This window comes from Aegilops tauschii, chromosome 4 (assembly GCF_002575655.3).
Source record: "Aegilops tauschii subsp. strangulata cultivar AL8/78 chromosome 4, Aet v6.0, whole genome shotgun sequence".
Taxonomy (NCBI): Eukaryota; Viridiplantae; Streptophyta; class Magnoliopsida; order Poales; family Poaceae; genus Aegilops; species Aegilops tauschii.
The window spans coordinates 208,103,105-208,121,962 of NC_053038.3; the positions used below are offsets into that span (position 1 = coordinate 208,103,105).

General features: G+C 46.2%; 1 protein-coding gene across 1 annotated transcript; it reads left to right on the forward strand.

The window, feature by feature from the left end:
* Nucleotides 1–1,313: 1,313 nt before the first annotated feature.
* On the forward strand, nucleotides 1,314–3,972 carry LOC141021765 (uncharacterized). Its single transcript, XM_073497620.1, has 2 exons — nucleotides 1,314–1,944; nucleotides 3,803–3,972. The coding sequence occupies exons 1-2, from the start codon at nucleotides 1,374–1,376 to the stop codon at nucleotides 3,970–3,972; spliced, it is 741 nt and encodes a 246-aa protein (XP_073353721.1). The 5' UTR covers nucleotides 1,314–1,373.
* The last annotated feature ends 14,886 nt before the right edge of the window (nucleotides 3,973–18,858 follow it).

The following is an 18,858-nucleotide window of genomic DNA, read 5'->3' on the forward strand; positions in this document are numbered from 1 at the left end:
CAGGCGGTGCGGCGAAGGGGATCTCCAGCGATGTGCGGTGAAGACGAGGTCGAGGAGGCATATCCGCGGTGTGCGAGCGCTCGGGGCTCGGCTAGCTCGATGAGGCGGACGACGGCGATGCTCGTGGACACGGCGGGGCGACGAGGGGGAGGCGGTGGCTACGCGGGTGACGGCGGCGAGCGAACAGCGGCTACGGCCATGGCGGGGAGAGGGCGAGGAGAGAGCCAGGGGGAAAATGGGGTGTCGGCGGGGTTGGGGCAGTGCCGAGGAGGGGCTTCGAGGCGTCGCCGCGCTGTCCAGGCGAAGCAGAGGGGCATGGAGCTACGTGGCGAGCTCGGCGTGCGCGGGCGCACTCCTCTCTGCCTGCCTGGCGAGAGGAAGCAGGTGACGGGCACTGGGCCAGCACAGTGCTGGGCCGGCCAGTGGGCTGCCAGGTGGGCTGAGCCAGGTAAAGTCCTTTCTCTCTCTCCCTTACTTAATTGTTTCTGTTTTTCTTTTTTTCTGCAACTTTAGAGCTTTATTAAAAATACTAAAACTTACGCAAAAAATTATGAAACTTGTCATGCCCACTGTTTGGAATATTTCCAACAGTAAACATTTTAGTTTATGATTATTTGGACATTTAAAATAATTTATACCATTTAAATGTCCAAATGCAATTAACATATGATTTAATCCAGTGACCTTATGATGTCCTAGAAAAGTGTGCACCATTTTTGTCATAGGTTCTAGACCAAGGCAAAGATGATGAACATTTTAGAAGGGCATTTCAGGTTCATTGAAAAAAGATTTTAGTAAATCCTAGTTGGATTAAGGGGCGGGGGGTGCTGGGGGTTCTGTCATCCCCATTTCAACTTTCTGAGAAAAGTAGACACGATGCAACACCAGAGGCTAGCACTAGGCATTACCAGAACCAGGGATGTGACAATCAACATGAGTTACTTCAAAAACTGCAGCGTTTGAGACAAGGAAAAAATTCTGTAGAAGAGTATTATCAGGAATTACAAACTGGCATGATTAGATGTGGTATTGTTGAGGATAATGAAGCTGTGCTTGCACGTTTTATGGGTGGATTAAATAAAGATATTCAGACAATTCTAGAGTATAAGGAGTATAATAATATAGCTCGTTTATTCCATCTTGCTTGCAAAGCTGAATGTGAAGTGCAGGATCGACATGCATTGGCACGAACTAATTTTTCTGCAGGTCGATCTTCATCATGGACACCACGTACATCCTCTACTCCCACGCGTTCAACTGCAGCACCACTGACTTCAGCCGCCAATTCCAAACGAGATACAAGAAAACAGGCAGCACCACCACCATCTGCCAGGAGTACACCTTCCGGTCCCGCACAGAGCTCTTCTTCATCCATGGCATCAACAAGGCAAACACATGATATTATTTGTCATCGTTGCAAGGGTGGAGGTCATTACGCGAGAGAATGCCCAACTAAGCGTGGGATGATTTCTACTGAGGATGGTGGGTATGAGTCCGCTAGTGACTATGATGAGGAGACTTTGGCTCTTATTACAAGTGAAGAAAACGGTGGAGATGATTCTGATCATGAGACGCAATACATGGCTGCTGAAGATGCTGACATGTATGAAAGTTTAGTTGGTCAACGTGTTTTGAGTGTGCAGGTCACACAAGCTGAGCAAAATCAGAGGCATAATTTGTTCCATACAAAGGGAGTTGTGAAGGAACGTTCTGTCCACGCCATCATAGATGGAGGGAGCTGCAACAACTTGGCTAGCATGGAGATGGTGGAGAAGCTCTCTCTCACAACAAGACCACATCCGCATGCTTACAACATCCAATGGTTCAACAAAAGCAGCAAGGTTAAGGTAACACGTACGGTTCATGGGCATTTTAGTATCACTACATATGCTGATTTTGTTGATTGTGATGTGGTACCCATGCAAGAATGTTCCTTATTACTTGGTAGACCATGGCAATTCGATAAAAATTCCGTACACCATGGTAGAAACAATCACTATACTCTTGTTCATAAGGATAAACATATTACTTTGCTTCCTATGACTCCTGATTCAATTTTGAAAGATGATATTAATCGAGCTAGTAAAGCAAAGGAGCACAATAAGAGTGAAAATCAGAGAGTGGCAAAAGAATTTGAGCAACAAATGAAACCTAATAATAAACCATCTAGTGTTGCTTATAAAATTAAATTGAAAAGTGGATGTTTACTTTCCACCTAATCTGATATTGATGATCTAGATTGCAACAAATCTGTTTGCTATACTTTTGTGTGCAAAGAGGCATTATTTTCATTCGAGGACGTGCCTTCCTCTTTGCCTCCCGCTGTCACTAACATTTTGCAGGAGTTTGCTGACGTCTTTCCATAAGACGTGCCACCGGGATTACCACCTATTCGAGGGATTGAGCATCAGATTGACTTAATTCCCAGTGCATCACTACCCAACCGTTCACCATACCGTACCAATCCAGAGGAGACGAAGGAGATTATGCGTCAAGTACAGGAGCTGCTCGACAAAGGTTATATGTGCGAATCTCTTAGTCCTTGTGCTGTTCCTATTATACTAGTGCCAAAAAAGGATGACACGTCGCGTATGTGTATTGATTGTAGAGGCATTAATAATACTACTTGTTGGGGATATAACTATTAGTATGACCCGCCCGGGTGGGGCCGGGTTATACTTATGACAACTCATGAAGCCCAAGACGACTCCTGGAGATGGCGGGTTAGCTAAGGGCCCAAAGCCCAAAGGGTGACTTAAGGCCCGTAGAGATAAACCACCATATATGTGTAACTTATATTATAAGGCAGGAATAGAGAGAAACCGAGCCGGACACTGTTTATGAGCCGGCCGGGACTCTATGAGCCGCTGGGCGTCAACCTCTGTATATAAAGGGACGACCTGGCGGCGGTTCAGGGCAAGTAACATCAAATCGAGAGCTACGTCAAGCGGATTTGCTCCCTGGTTATCGAGACATAAGCAATCCCACTCAAAACTGGATCGTAGGCTTTTACCTTCACCGTAAGGGGCCGAACCAGCATAAACCCCGTGTCCTTTATCCGGATTAACCCCTTCTTGCTTCCTAGTTGCGATGACTCCACGACTAAGTCCTTTCGCTAGGACATCTGCCGTGACAATTCCACGACAGTTGGCGCCCACCGTGGAGCTAGCGCACGGTGGATTTGAGTTCTTGAAGGGCAGCTTCGAAGGGCTCAAGGGATACGCTGTGGGCCGGATGACCAAGATTCGTCGCGGCAAGCTCTACATCGACGACGCAGGCTGGGGCCCCGACGCTGGCTCAATTGAGTACGGGTACCGGGTCCCCTTCGGCGGAATTCACGTCTTCATCAGCCGGATCGATGAGCCGGGCCCTGAGCCGGACATCTGCACCGACATCATCGAGACGGCTCAGCGTGCGAGACCCGCCCGGGTTCCGCCCGCTATGAAGCGTGCCTTCATGGGATGCATCCACGGAGGGGAATTTCCTAAAGGATCCATGTCTGGAGGTGAGACGGCCATCTATTCTGACGGTGAGTCGTCCATGGGTGAGACGGATTCGTTGTATCAACTACAAGACGACAGGCTTGGGGGCTGTTCCAATGGCAGCAGTATTCCGGACCCCTTTGAGCCGCCGAGCAGAGTAGGGATCTTCATGGCGGGCACGCAACCCGGTCAAAACTCTACAGCTGCGACAGCAATAACCTCCGGGTCAGCGGCAGCCGGGGCAGGAGGCCCAGTGCGCCCGCCAGCTCAGGTTCTGATAGATCTCACGGATAGGCTGACAACCCTGTTAACCGCTGCAGTTAATCCGGCAGATCAAGATGAGCATGATACAGAGGTGGCACGGTTACGTGAGGAGATAGCACAAGCCAAGGAAAACCTAGCAGCTGAGCACCAGACTGGCCACAGAGCGGGCGGCTTTGGATGCTCGAGCTCAGCAACTTCAATCAGTAGCATTCTAGCTTACGATTGATTGAAAGGCATCAAATGAGGTCATGAGGAGAAGGCACCAGAAGTCCCAATCCCGTCTGCCTTCGATTTATGATCCTAGAAACCTTTTTCGCACACCCGGTGCAGGCCCCAGTAATCCGCCGGAGGTAAACCCGGCTGCAACACCCGGAGCTGGGACGCCGGTTCAATCACGGGTGATGGAACCTCCTCGAGTGAACACTGCTCCACCTCAGTATGTACCAACACCACCGGGTCATTATTCTAACCCGTTGGAGAACATGATCACTGCGGCGGCACGATTGGCGGCTCTCCCAGTGGAGGGCGACTCTCCGACGGCGATCGAAACACGAAGGGTCAGAGAACTTCTTCAGACGGCTCTGGCACAGCAGGAGGCATACTCTTATAGTCGAGACAGGATTCATTCGACCCCTCTCCCAAGTCGGAGCCCGAGTTATAGCATGCGTATGGATTCGGCGGCAGTTTCAAGCAACGCCCGGCACCGTGACCAGCTGTGCAGGTGGGACCCGGCGCGTGATGGGGCTCCTAACTTGGTTGATCAGGACAGGATACGCTAAGAGGCTGAGTGGGCAGATCAGCAGGCGGCTAAGCCGGCGGCTTACCAGTCTTTTCCGATTTATCCGACGACTTCTATTGAGGCATGTGCGACCACGAGAACGGGAGGTGTCCCTTGCTTAGTACCAGCACTGCGTAATGAGCGTTTGCCCAAGGATTTTAAGGGGCCTCGAAAGGTGCCCAATTACACGGCCGACTTACAGCCCGGGGCATGGATTGAAAGCTATGAGATGGCCATGGAATTGTTGGAGGTCAGTGACGCGGCAATGGCCAAGTACTTCTCTATGATGCTGGATGGAACGGCCCGCACTTGGTTAAAGGGACTGCCACCTAATTCCATTGGTTCCTGGGCCGAGTTAAAGGCCCGGTTTATTCATAACTTCAAAGACACATGCAAGCAGCCCATGTCGATTGTGGACTTGACTAATTGCAAGCAAGAGGAAGGTGAGTCCACGACCCATTGGGTGCGCTGGGTGAAGGCCATAATACATTCATCTGATAAGATGGATGCCGGCTCTGCAGTCTTAACGTTGGAGAAAAATTGCCGATTTGAACCTCTGAAGCAGAAGCTGGGGCGGCTCAAATGCAATTGTAATGACATGGGCCAGCTGATGGCGGCTCTCGTCAAATACGCCGACTCTGATAGTACCAAGGATCCCGCGTCTGATGAAGAGAAGATAGGGAAGGGAAAGAAGAACGACAACTCTAAGGGTCCTCAACATAACCCGATGAATCAAGGAGGCAATAATAAACATAAGGCTGACGGTAGCTCGAAGTTTGTGGCTAATGCGCAGGGCAACAATCAACGACGTAAGGGGAGGCCACCTCCTCGGTCTGGCGGGTCAGGTCCCACCCTTGAGCAGTTGCTAAATGAGCCCTGTCCAAGACACGACACCCGGGAGAAGCCGGCCACGCACCTATGGAAGGACTGTACGATCATGAGGGCTTTCAATCTAACATGTTCGACGACAGTCATTGACCTAGCGGTGGTTCAGGCGGCGACGGTTTTCATGGCCCGGGTGGCGGTTCAAATTCCAACTTTCAGGGCCCTCAAGGTAACCAAGGTGGTTATAATCAGCACTCTGGCCAAGGAGGTCAGTAGCAGCAGCAATCCGGGTATCAGAGTAACCCAAAGCAGCTGAATAGTGGGAAGTATCATGTGTTCACCACCAGTTTATGCAAAAGGGACCAGAAACTTCATAAGAGGGATGTGAACGCTGTTGAACCCGTGGTTCCTCATTATCTGAGATGGTCTGAGCAGCCTATTTTGTGGAGTAGGGAGGATCACCCTCCCCGGGTTGACAATCCGGGTCACTTGGCCTTAGTGGTGCACCTCAAGTTGGTGGGTACAAATTCACAAAAGTGCTCATGGATGGAGGCAGCAGCATCAACATCCTCTATTATGAGACCTTTCGTCGCATGGGATTGACTGATAAAAATCTCAAGACGCCCAACACTATTTTTCATGGAGTAGTGCCCGGTAAGTCGGCGTACCCAGTGGGTAAGATTGAGCTAGAAGTAGCCTTTGGGGATGAGCATGATTCCAGGGCTGAGAAGTTAACTTTTGAGGTGGTCAAAATCCGGAGCCCATATCACGCACTGTTTGGACGGCCGGCTTATGCAAAGTTCATGGCACGGCCGTGTTATGTTTACCTGTAGCTCAGGATGCCGGGTCACAAGGGCACCATCACAGTGCATGGGAGTCAGAAGATAGCCTTGGAATGTGAGGAAGGTGATGCTGCTTATGCTGAGTCTGTTTGTGCAACAGAGGAGTTGAAGTTCTACAAGGACAATGTTGACCTGGCGGACATGACGTCTTTGAAGAAGCCAAGCACGGAACACGAGCCGGTGATGAAATTTAAGTCGGCCGATGACACCATGCTTGCTGATTTTGTTCCAGGCGACTCATCTAAGCAGTTCAGTATCAGTGCCAATCTGGATCCCAAATAGGAAGGCGCGCTCATCGAGTTCATCCGTGAGAACCGGGACATCTTTGCATGGAAACCTTCAGACATGCCGGGTGTACCGAGAGAACTCGCTGAGCACACTCTTAATATTGATCCAAAATTTAAGCCGGTCAGGCAGTTTCTTCGGCGGTTTAATGAGGAGAGGCGTAAAGCCATTGGTGAGGAGGTGGCCCGGCTCTTGGCGGCTGGGTTTATTGTTGAAGTTTTTCACCCAGAGTGGTTGGCTAACCGGGTGCTTGTACTAAAAAAGAACGGCACCTGGCGTATGTGTGTGGATTACATGGACTTAAACAAGGCTTGTCCGGCTGATCCTTTCGCTCTCCCTCGTATTGATCAAATCATTGATGCTACGGCGGGTTGTGAGCGTTTGAGCTTTTTGGATGCTTATTCTGGTTATCATCATATCAAGATGGCAGTTAAGGACCAGGAGAAGACGGCTTTCATTACTCCGTTTGTAGCCTTCTGCTATGTATCTATGCCTTTTGGGCTTAAAAGTGCCCAGGCGACTTATCAGCGATGTGTGCAGAATTGTCTCCACAGTCAGATTGGGCGCAATGTTCATGCTTATGTGGATGACATTGTGGTGAAGTCCAGAGAGAAGGAGACCTTGATAGATGATCTGAAGGAAACCTTTGATAATCTCCGGGTCTACAAGATGATGCTTAACCCGGCCAAGTGCGTTTTTGGAGTGCCAACTGACAAGCTTTTGGATTTTCTGGTTTCTAACAGAGGCATTGAGGCTAACCCGGAGAAGATCAAGGCAATCACCTCTTTGGCTAAGCCGGCGTGTATCAATGATGTTCAACGTCTGGCGGGTCGTATTGCTGCCTTAAGCCGGTTCATAAGCCGGTTAGGTGAGAAGGCCATACCACTGTATCAGATGATGAAGAAGACGGACGACTTTGTCTGGAGTGATGCTGCTAACGCTGCCTTTGAAGATTTGAAGAGACAGTTATCTGAGCCGCCGGTCCTTGCTGCTCCCATTGATAAGGAGCCCTTATTACTATATGTGGCTGCTAACACACGTGCTGTCAGTGTTGCCATTGTGGTGGAGCGCAAGGAGGCTGGCAAGGAACATCCGGTTCAACGGCCGGTTTACTACATCAGTGAGGTGCTTATTGAATCCAAGCAAAGATATCCACATTGGCAAAAACTTGTTTATGGGGTGTTCATGGCAAGCCGGAAGCTTAAGCAATACTTCCAGGGTCACCCCATCACTGTGGTCAGTTCTGATCCTTTGGGAGATATGATTCAAAATAGAGAAGCCACAGGACTAGTCGCCAAGTGGGCCGTTGAACTTGGGCCTCATAGCTTAAAGTATGTGCCACGCACTACTATTAAGTCTCAAGCACTGGTGGACTTCATCAACGATTGGACGGAGCTGCAGATGCCTGAAGAAAAGCCAGACAACACATATTGGACTATTCATTTTGATGGGTCCCGGCAATTGGAAGGCTCGGGGGCTGGAGTTGTCTTAGCTTCCCCTCGAGGTGACAAATTTTGTTATGTACTCCGGTTGATGTTTCCCTGTACTAACAATGCAACTGAGTATGAGGCCTTGCTCCACGGTCTTCGGATGGCTAAGGAGATGAACTTAAGCCGGGTAAGGTGCTTTGGCGATTCAGATTTGGTGGCTCAACAAGCATCAGGCAAGTGGGATTCCAAGGATCCTCTCATGGCGGCTTATCGCCGTGAAGTTGATGTCATTGCTGGACACTTCAAGGGTTACCAGGTGGAACACATTGATCGCAGAAAGAACGAGGCAGCCGATGCTTTAAGCCAGTTGGGGTCTCAGCGTAAGCCGGTGCCACCTAACACTTTTTTGGATGTTCTGCATAACCCTTCTGTCAAATTGCCTACAGAGGAAGATTTGGCTGTTCCTGACCCGGAAGCACAATTGGTGGCGGCTCTTCACGTCATCCCAGATTGGACAGTGCCATATTTGGCTTACATGACCCGGGGCGAGTTGCCTGAAGATGAAACCTTGGCTAGGCAGATAACCCGGCGGTCTAAGTCGATGACGATTGCCAATGGGGAGTTACATCATCGCAGTGTCACTGGGGCGTTTCAACGTTGTGTCTCTCCTGAGGAGGGTCAAGAAATTCTTCATGAGATTCATGAAGGAGATTGTGGCCATCATGCCGGTTCAAAATCCCTTGTGGCCAAGGCTTTTCGTCATGGATTTTATTGGCTGACGGCTCATGCCGACGCGGAAGATCTGGTCAGTAAATGTGACGGTTGTCAGAAATTCTCACGACGGGCTCACGTACCGGCTCAAGAATTGAGGATGATTCCAATTACTTGCCTGTTTGCAGTCTGGGGACTTGACATGGTTGGGCCTTTCAAAAGGTCCAAAGATAAAAAGACCCACCTCTTGGTGGCGGTTGATAAATTCACAAAGTGGGTTGAGGCAGAGCCAGTCAGTAAGTGTGATGCAACCACGGTGGTTCAATTCATGAAAAAGGTGATCTTTCGCTTTGGTTTTCCACACAGCATCATAACTGACAATGGTACCAATCTATCCAAGGGTGCCATGGAGGAGTTCTGTCAACGTGAGCATATCCGGCTTGATGTTTCATCACTAGCTCACCCCCAATCCAATGGGCAAGCTGAAAGAGCCAATTAGGAAATCTTGAAAGGCATCAGGCCCCGACATATGGTTCCTTTGCAGCGGACGCCAGGTTGTTGGGTAGAAGAGTTACCTTCTGTGATATGGAGCATCAATACTACCCCAACAGGTCTACGGGTTACACACCTTTCTTCATGGTTTATGGTGCAGAGGCGGTTCTACCTAGTGACATCCGTCATGACTCGCCTCGTGTGGCGGCTTACGTTGAAGCTAATAATCAACAAGCCCATCAGGATGCACTTGACCTGTTAGATGAGAAGCGTGACTTAGCAGCAGCCCGCTCGGTGATTTACCAACAGGACCTGCATCGTTATCACAACCGCCGGGTTAAGTCCAGAACCTTTCAAGAAGGTGACTTGGTGCTCCGGCTCATCCAGGACCTGCCTGATGCGCACAAGCTATCCCCACCTTGTGAAGGACCCTTTGTGGTCAGCAAGAACTTGAACAACGGGTCATACTACCTTATCGATGTTCGAGAGCACAAAGACTCACGTAAGTCGGAGGAGACCCGCCAACCGTGGAATATTGCTCATCTACGGCCTTACTACACTTGAGCCACCGGCTCTCATGATGTACATATATTGACGATGTATATATTATGATAAGTAATAAAGCAGGACCTATGTCCTTTTTGTCCTTAATGATCATATGTCTTTATTATTCCAATTCTAAAATGACCAATTAGGGGCTAATCGTATTCGAATCTAGCTTAACCCTCTCGGTCCGGCTCATGATCGTATTCGAATCTAGCCGTTAAACCTCAGGATCACTAGGGGGCTTCTTGTTCAAACATAGGTCGTATTCAAACCAAAGAGAACACATCTGTCAGTACCCTTTTGATTGGCACACTACCAAACCCACTAGGGGGCTTCTTGATCGTATTCGAATCATAGCTCAACCCCTTTGGGTCCGACGTTGATTGTATTTGAATCGGCGTCGTTAAAAAACTCTCAAGGTCATTTGGGGGCTTCCTGTTCAAACATAGGTCGTATTCGAACCAAAGAGAACATAGCTGTCGATACCCTCTTGATCGGCACAATGCCAAAGCCACTGGGGGCTACATGATGGTATTCGAATCCTAGCTTAACCCCTTTGGAACGGTTTACTGATCGTATTCGAATCAGAAGCCTCAAAAGTTTGTCTAAAGTTTTTGCAAACAATCTTTTGAGTTTGTCTTGAGACTTTTTTGATCATATTTGAAGCGTATAATTACTGGCTTCTATTTAACCCGGCTTGGTCAGTAAGTCGCCAGCGTATAACAGTCATCATATGTGTGGAAGTGTCGGCTTCTACAAGATTGGGTTATCACCCTTACTGTTCGAATCACATAAACCGGCAGTACAAATCAAAGGATCACAGGTATGATACTATAGTTGTGTTTCAAAGCTATAATTGATAACAGGCTTATCTATGACTCTTTCTCATGTTCCGGGTTTCATGTAAGATATATCACCCTTACTGTTCGAATCACATAAACCGGCAGTACAAATCAAAGGATCACAGGTATGATACTATAGTTGTGTTTCAAAGCTATAATTGATAACAGGCTTATCTATGACTCTTTCTCATGTTCCGGGTTTCATGTAAGATATATGACCCGCCCTGCGGTAAGCCGCCAAGGGTCTTGTGATTTTTTTCTATATGCAGGACAGTTTAAAAACTTTCTTAAGCATAAGGAAAACATATGATAAGTATAATACAGGTGAATATAAGATGGCGGCTTAACAGTGTTGAGCACCAAACACGTGCACGATGGCACGGCAAAATGTATTTCTACCCTATTACATGACTCCCCGAGTCCAAATGATTAACATTGTTTTTTCAGCAAAACACAAATATGAGACGCCTGACGGATCAATTGTTTTGTTGGCCTGAAGCTTCCGGATCATCCCTTTCCGCTCCTCCATCTTGTTCCCAGTCCTGGAAGGTTGATGATGGCCAGTCAATGCCACTCAAAGCTTCAAATTCAGCTTCATCATCAATTAATCCGTCTGGGTTAACTTCAGGGGTGAAGGTATGCTTACGAATTGGAGGGATCAGGCTGATCACTTCATAATGTGGGATTGTAATTCTCTGATTTTCTGCGTCATAACCCGGTTGGTACTTGGTAAGATCCGTGTCATTACCAATCAGGGTGGCCACAGGGCGTATTTCCATCACACAAGCGGTGAAGTCCTTCTGTTCAAATGATGTGCCGTCCTCCTTCAGGCTTGGATATCCAATGGCGATGTCGGCCGGGTCTAGCTCCGGTAGCCACGCCTTGGCCCGGCTTAATGCAGCTACGGCTCCGGCTGTCGCAGAAGATCGCCTTAATTCATTGAACCGCTGGGGTAGCACAGCAAGCCGTCTTAGTACATCCGCCAGGAGTGTGGGGACTTCGTTTGACAGGGCAACTGCGGCCAAGGCACGTTGAGATCCAGTATACAGTTGTTCCACGAGTGTGTAAACCGCCTTCAGCTTCACCAGCATGTTCTGGTTAAGGTTGGAGCTCCTGGGCCCTGTATAGAAATATCAAGTGAGTTAATTACAAATTCAGATGATCATTACTAACATTCAATACTTAACATTGGCAGGGCGACTTACCAAAGATTGCGGAGACCATCTGAGATACACGGTGTTTTAAGCTGGATAATTTAGTGGTTACCTCTTCAAGAGCTTTTTCCGCTGCTTCGGCTCGTTGGGTTAAGGCAATTTTTTCGTCAGCCCATGCCTTCTTTTCAACTTCAAATTCAGATTTCAGTTTCTCTTGTTCAGATATACTGAATTCAAATTTGGAATTAGCCTTCTGAGTTTCAGTTTCTTGGGCCTCCAAGCGGCTCTTCAGTTCAGACAGTTCTGATTGAAGTTGAGCAGTCGTGGCCTGCACAAATACCGGGTCAAAAATCATGAATATTGGCATACAGTATTAAGTCCCAAGTCTTTTGCAAGCAACAACACTTGGCACTTGGGGGCTAATTTCTAATGAAGGTTTTATCTAACTGGCGATTTATGAGACTAAGTCCCAAGCACTTTGCAAGCAAGAATACTTGGCACTTGGGGGCTAATGCATATTGATGTTCAATCTACACAAGGATTATAATCTGCATAAGCATGGGAAAGACCGGCTCATTCATATTGATTAAACCGGCCCTTGGGGACTATGGAGTAAGCCATATTTCTTTCGTATTTTAATTCAAATAGGTTACTAATATTCCTAAGTTTGTTTTTAAGTCTATAGCGATTCACCATAAGCAATAGACTTGGGGGCTGGCACAGTAAGGATAAATGAATACGGAGAAAAGGTTGTACCTCAAACTTCTCACGCATTTGCTTCACCATGTCAATTTCGATGTCACGACTACTATGCACTTGGCTCATATAGCCAGAAAAGACTTCTCCAATACTCATGTGAGTATAATCAACAACATCAAGTTTAACCCTGTGGCGTTCCAGAAGTTCCTCTTTGGCGGAACACTTGGCTAGCACGGTTGGCCTCCCCGGCTCAACAAAGCCGGTCTTGGTGATTTCGACATCATGGTCTTGAGGATCATCCGGGTTTTCAGAACCATCGACGGCTTGCTTGGCAGGCGGGTCAGCAGTGGGCGTTGGTATATCATGGGCTGGCTCAGGCGGCGGCTCATGAGTGGAGGTTTCAGGTGCGGCCGTTCCAAGTTCTGGCTCATTTAAGATCGGTTCTTCGGCCGACTTGTTCTTCTTCGCCCCTTTGCTGGGCTTTGCTTGTCCGCTGCATAAGATCAAAAGGTCAGTGCAAATACAACAAAATGAAATGAACACAGGATAAGCAGGTTATCATTACCCTGGAGCGGTTTTAAAAGCTGACAAATTGGACTGCATTGACTCGCCGGAGGAAGGTGAAGTTTCCTGATAATTTGAGTCAGAAGAATTGAGTGGTTGACGAGTGAGACCCGCCAAAGGATAACAAGGATTTAAATCAGAGATGACCTTGTTCCGGTGCTTCCTTGGTACATTGGGTAAGCCAGAGGAGAGTTCCGCATCTTTACTGGTCCAGGTCTGCCTCTGGCTCTCATGAATCTGTCGCTTCAAAAGAAATTGAGGATCGTGATAAGCTAAGGGATGTGAAATTCTTACTTTTTGGGTTACTCTTCGGATTTTCTGTCTTGGCAAAGGCTCGGAGTCGGAGGAAATGATAGTTACCTCTTCAGCTTTTCCATGACTGATAATCAGTGTCAATAAGGTGGTTAAAAAAGAAGCCAAGAGAGTCAAGGGTTACCTCTGACTCAGAAGACTCTTCTAGCCGAAGCAAGTCAGAGGCGGTGGCTTTCTTGCCCTTCTTCTTTGCAGCCTCTTTCCTGGCGGCTCTCTTGGCCTTCCTGGCATTTTTTGCAGCTTCATGATCATATTTGACTTTCCAGAATTTGTCGCCAGCCTATGAAAAACAGTGAGAATCTGAGTAAAAGACAAAATCCTAAGGGTGAAAGTAAGATTACTCAACTTTGGCGGCTTACCGCTGGAGCCAGGTTAGCTTTGCAGAAAGGATTTAAGCAAAACTTGCCACAATCTATTAGGCTCTCGTTCAAAAGCAACTTTGTTGTATCATCAATGACATCTTCAGGTAAATCGACAGAACTGTGCCGCATAGAATCATTTTGCTCGCCTGAATAGGTGCACATCAAACCAGAACGACGGCTTAATGGAATGATCTGCCAAGCAACCCAGACCCAGACCAAATTGATACCACTTAAACCATTCCCCAGAAGAGCGCTGATCTTGGCCAAAGTGGGGGAGAGCGTCTTGCGTTCGGTGACTGTTATTTTATCCGGAAGTGGATGGTCAGATTCCAGACGCAGAGCATGAAAGCCGGGCAGAGGATTTTCTTCTGCCGGAGAAGTGTCTTGACAATAGAACCATGTCTGATTCCAGTCTTTGGATGACTCAGCGGGTTGGCATAAGGAAAAATTGCGTCTCTTCGACGTTGGATTGAAAGACCACCAAGTTCCAAGCTTTGGCCGTTGGCACATTCCTTCTGGCGGTTCAAGTAAAATAGCTCTCTGAAGAGTAACATGTTGGGTTCTTCTCCAAGATATACTTCACTGAACACTTGAAAATTGCAAATATTAGACACGGAATTGGGTCCGATGTCTTGAGGACGGAGGTCAAAGAAGTGCAGGATGTCTCTGAAGAATTTTGAGCCGGGTGGTGAAAAACCCCGGTTCATGTGATCCGTGAAAATAATAACTTCCCCCTCTTTGGGCTAAGGAATTTCTTCCTCCGGACTAGGAGCACGATAAGACATGACCTCCTTCTTCGGCAGATAGCCGGTCTTTACAAAGTCATCCAGCGTACTGTCTGTGACGATGGATTTAACCCAGTTGCATGTAGTGGGTGCTTTTGGTGCTATTATGATGAAAGCCTAAGACAAAGAAAAAATTCCTGGGTCAAATTTAAGCTAGAGAGAAATATTTCAATGCGTATTCAAGATGGCGGCTTATAAAGGGGCCTAATGGCATATGGCTAATTATGTCAGATTATTTAAGCCGCCATGAGCAGTTAAGTTATTTGAGCCGCCATGTGTGGTGGATGTTATCTATTGAGCATTGCAATTTAAGTCAGTGATTAGAGCCGCCATGGCTAGGTGGATCTATCAAAACACAGACGTTGACTAAGTGTCACAAAAATAGGTTTCACAGATTGCAATCATTATTTTGGATCAACGGATGCTCCGAAAAGGAAAATATTCTAGATATAAAAAACCAGTACAGAGGAGTTCATCAGTTCTAAAGAGGCCTTTGTACAAGAAAAGGGAATCTACTAGCATCTGAAATGGATGCGAAACAGCTACCGCATGAGTTTCATACTTCTTTTAGATCAAAAGAGGTTGCGGTGGAGAAACTACGAAGAATCCGTGATGAACAGCGAAGAACACAGAAGAACTCGCAAACCCTAATGTGGATCTAAGGTGCGGAAAAGCAAAGACTTACGGATGCAGATCTACTACGGAGGGTCGCCGCCGTTCTCTGGACAAGCTCAGGTCGATGCAGCGGCCAGGGTCGAGGAAGATGAAGTGTGTTGCGGCGGTGGCAGAGCTCGAGCAGCAGTAGGGTTGCGAGAGGAAGAAGACGATGGAAAGGGGGAGAATGAAGAAGGACCAGTCGTACATATTTATAAGGGAAAGAATGATAAAGTGGGCGCAAAAACAAGGAGGCCAAAAAATACGGGCATCCAGCTTGCCAGGACGCCTCGATTCTCAGGATGGTTATTAAAGAGAAGGATCCGTTGAGATATATTGGATAAAATATGAATTAATGACAGATGATGTCATGGCGGGTTATTGCAAGTCCAGAAGATGACGTCATGGTGGGTTAAAAATTACCATGCAATAAAGAGTAGAAGATTTTTTCTAAATGTTGAAGATTGACATGAACCAGTTCAAATCAATCTCGGGCCTAATGTTGGGGATATAACTATTAGTATGACCCGCCCGGGTGGGTCCGGTTATACTTATGACGACTCATGAAGCCCAAGATGACTCCTGGAGATGGCGGGTTAGCTAATGGCCCAAAGCCCAAAGGGTGACTTAAGGCCCATAGAGATAAACCGCCATATATGTGTAACTTATATTATAAGGCAGGAATAGAGAGAAACCGAGCCGGACACTGTTTATGAGCCGGCTGGGACTCTATGAGCCACTGGGCGTCAACCTCTGTATATAAAGGGACGACCCGGCGGCAGTTCAGGGCAAGTAATATCAAATCAAGAGCTAGGTCAAGCGGATTCGCTCCCTGGTTATCGAGACATAAGCAATCCCACTCAAAACTGGATCTTAGGCTTTTACCTTCACCGTAAGGGGCCGAACCAGTATAAACCCCGTGTCCTTTGTCCCGATTAACCCCTTCTTGCTTCCTAGTTGCGATGGCTCCACGACTAAGTCCTTTCGCTAGGACATCTGCCGTGACAATTCCACGATGATTCAATTTTGAAAGATGATATTAATCGAGCTAGTAAAGCAAAGGGGCACAATAAGAGTGAAAATCAGAGAGTGGCAAAAGAATTTGAGCAACAAATGAAACCTAATAATAAACCATCTAGTGTTGCTTATGAAATTAAATTGAAAAGTGGATGTTTACTTGCCACCTAATCTGATATTGATGATCTAGATTGCAACAAATCTGTTTGCTATACTTTTGTGTGCAAAGAGGCATTATTTTCATTCGAGGACGTGCCTTCCTCTTTGCCTCCTGCTGTCACTAACATTTTGCAGGAGTTTGCTGACGTCTTTCCATAAGACGTGCCACCAGGATTACCACCTATTCGAGGGATTGAGCATCAGATTGACTTAATTCCGAGTGCATCACTACCCAACCGTGCACCATACCGTACCAATCTAGAGGAGACGAAGGAGATTATGCGTCAAGTACAGGAGCTGCTCGACAAAGGTTATACATGCGAATCTCTTAGTCCTTGTGCTGTTCCTATTATACTAGTGCCAAAAAAGGATGGCACGTAGCGTATGTGTGTTGATTGTAGAGGCATTAATAATATTACTATTCGCTATCGTCATCCTATTCCTAGGCTAGATGATATGCTTGATGAATTGAGTGGCTCCACAATATTCTCCAAAGTTGATTTGCGTAGTGGATACCATCAAATTCGTATGAAATTGGGAGATGAATGGAAAACAACATTTAAAACTAAGTGCGGATTATATGAGTGGTTAGTCATGCCTTTTGGGTTAACTAATGCACCTAGTACTTTCATGAGATTAATGAACGAAGTTTTACGTGCTTTCATTGGACGATTTGTGGTAGTCTATTTTGATGATATACTGATTTATAGCAGATCTTTGGAGGAACATTTGGAACATTACGTGCTGTTTTTATTGCTCTATTGTTTGGTAACCTTGGGAAGTGCACCTTTTGCACCGACCGAGTATCTTTTCTTGGCTATGTTGTTACTCCACAGGGAATTAAAGTTGATAAATCCAAGATTGAAGCTATTGAGAGTTGGCCGCAACCCAAAATGGTCACACAAGTGAGGAGTTTTCTTGGCCTCGCTGGATTCTATAGGCATTTTGTGAGAGATTTAGCACCATTGCTGCACCTCTCAATGAGCTTACAAAGAAGGATGTGCCTTTTGTTTGGGGTACCGCACCGGAAGAAGCCTTCACAGTATTGGAAGATAAGTTGACACATGCTCCTTTATTCAAGCTTCCTCATTTTAATAAGACTTTTGATCTTGAATGTGATAATAGTGGAATTGGATTAGGAGGTGTGTTATTACAAAGATGGCAAACCTGTTGCATACTTTTCTGAAAAATTGAGTGGGCTTAGTCTGAACTATTCTACTTATGATAAAGAATTATATGCTCTTGTTCAGACTTTAGAAACATGGCAACATTATTTATAGCCTAAAGAATTTGTTATACATTTTGATCATGAATCTTTGAAACATATTAAAAGTCAAGCCAAACTGAATCTTAGACATGCTAAATGGGTTGAATTCATAGAGACTTTTCCTTATGTTATTAAACACAAGAAGGGTAAAGAAAATGTTATTGCTGATGCATTTTCTCGTCGCTATACTAGGCTTCACAACTTGACTTTAAAATATTTGGTTTGGAGACCATCAAAGATCAATATGTGCATGATGCTGATTTTAGAGATGTAATGCAAAATTGTAAAGAAGGCAGAACATGGAACAAGTTTGTCGTTAATGATGGTTGTGTGTTCCGTGCTAACAAGCTATGCATTCCAGCTAGCTCCGTTTGTATTTTGTTGTTGCAGGAGGCGCATGGAGGAGGATTAGTGGGACGTTTTGGCGTGAAGAAAATGGAGGATATACTTGCTACACATTTCTTTTGGCGAAAGATGAGACGGGATGTCGAGTGTTTTGTTGCTCGCCGCACTACATGTCAGAAAGCTAAGTCACGACTCAATCCTCATGGTTTATATATGCCTTTGCCTATACCTAGTGTTCCTTGGGAGGATATATCTATAGATTTTGTTTTATGTTTACCTCGAACAAAGAAGGGGAGGGATAGCATATTTGTTGCCATGGATAGATTTTCAAAAATGGCACAATTCATACCATGTCATAAAAGCGATGATGCTGCTAATGTTGCTGATTTATTCTTTCGTGAAATTATTCGCTTGCATGGTGTGCCAAATACTATTGTGTCAGATCATGATACTAAATTTCTTAGCCACTTTTGGAGATGTTTATGGGCTAAGTTGGGGACTAAACTGCTTTTTAGTAGTACATGTCACCCCCAAACTGATGGACAAACTGAAGTAGTCAATAGGACATTGTCTACTATGCTTAGGGCTGTTTTGAAGAATAACAAGAAAATGTGGGAAGAATGCTTGCCTCATATTTAATTTTCTTATAATCGTTCGCTGCATTCTACTACTAAGATATGCCCTTTTGAAATTGTGTATGGTTTCCTACCTCGTGCACCTATTAATTTGTTGCCTCTTCCATCTTCGGAGAAGGTTAATTGTGATGCTAAACAACGTGCTGAGTTTATCTTAAAAATGCATGAGTTAACTAAGGAAAACATTGAGCGTATGAATGGTAAATATAAACTTGCTGGAGATAAAGGTAGAAAACATGTTGTGTTTGCACCTGGAGATCTTGTTTGGTTACATTTGCATAAGGATAGATTTCCTAATTTGCGCAAATCAAAGCTAAAGCCACATGCTGATGGTTCTTTTAAGGTGTTAGAGACAATAAATGATAATGCATATAAACTTGAGCTGCCTGCAGATTTTGGGGTTAGTCC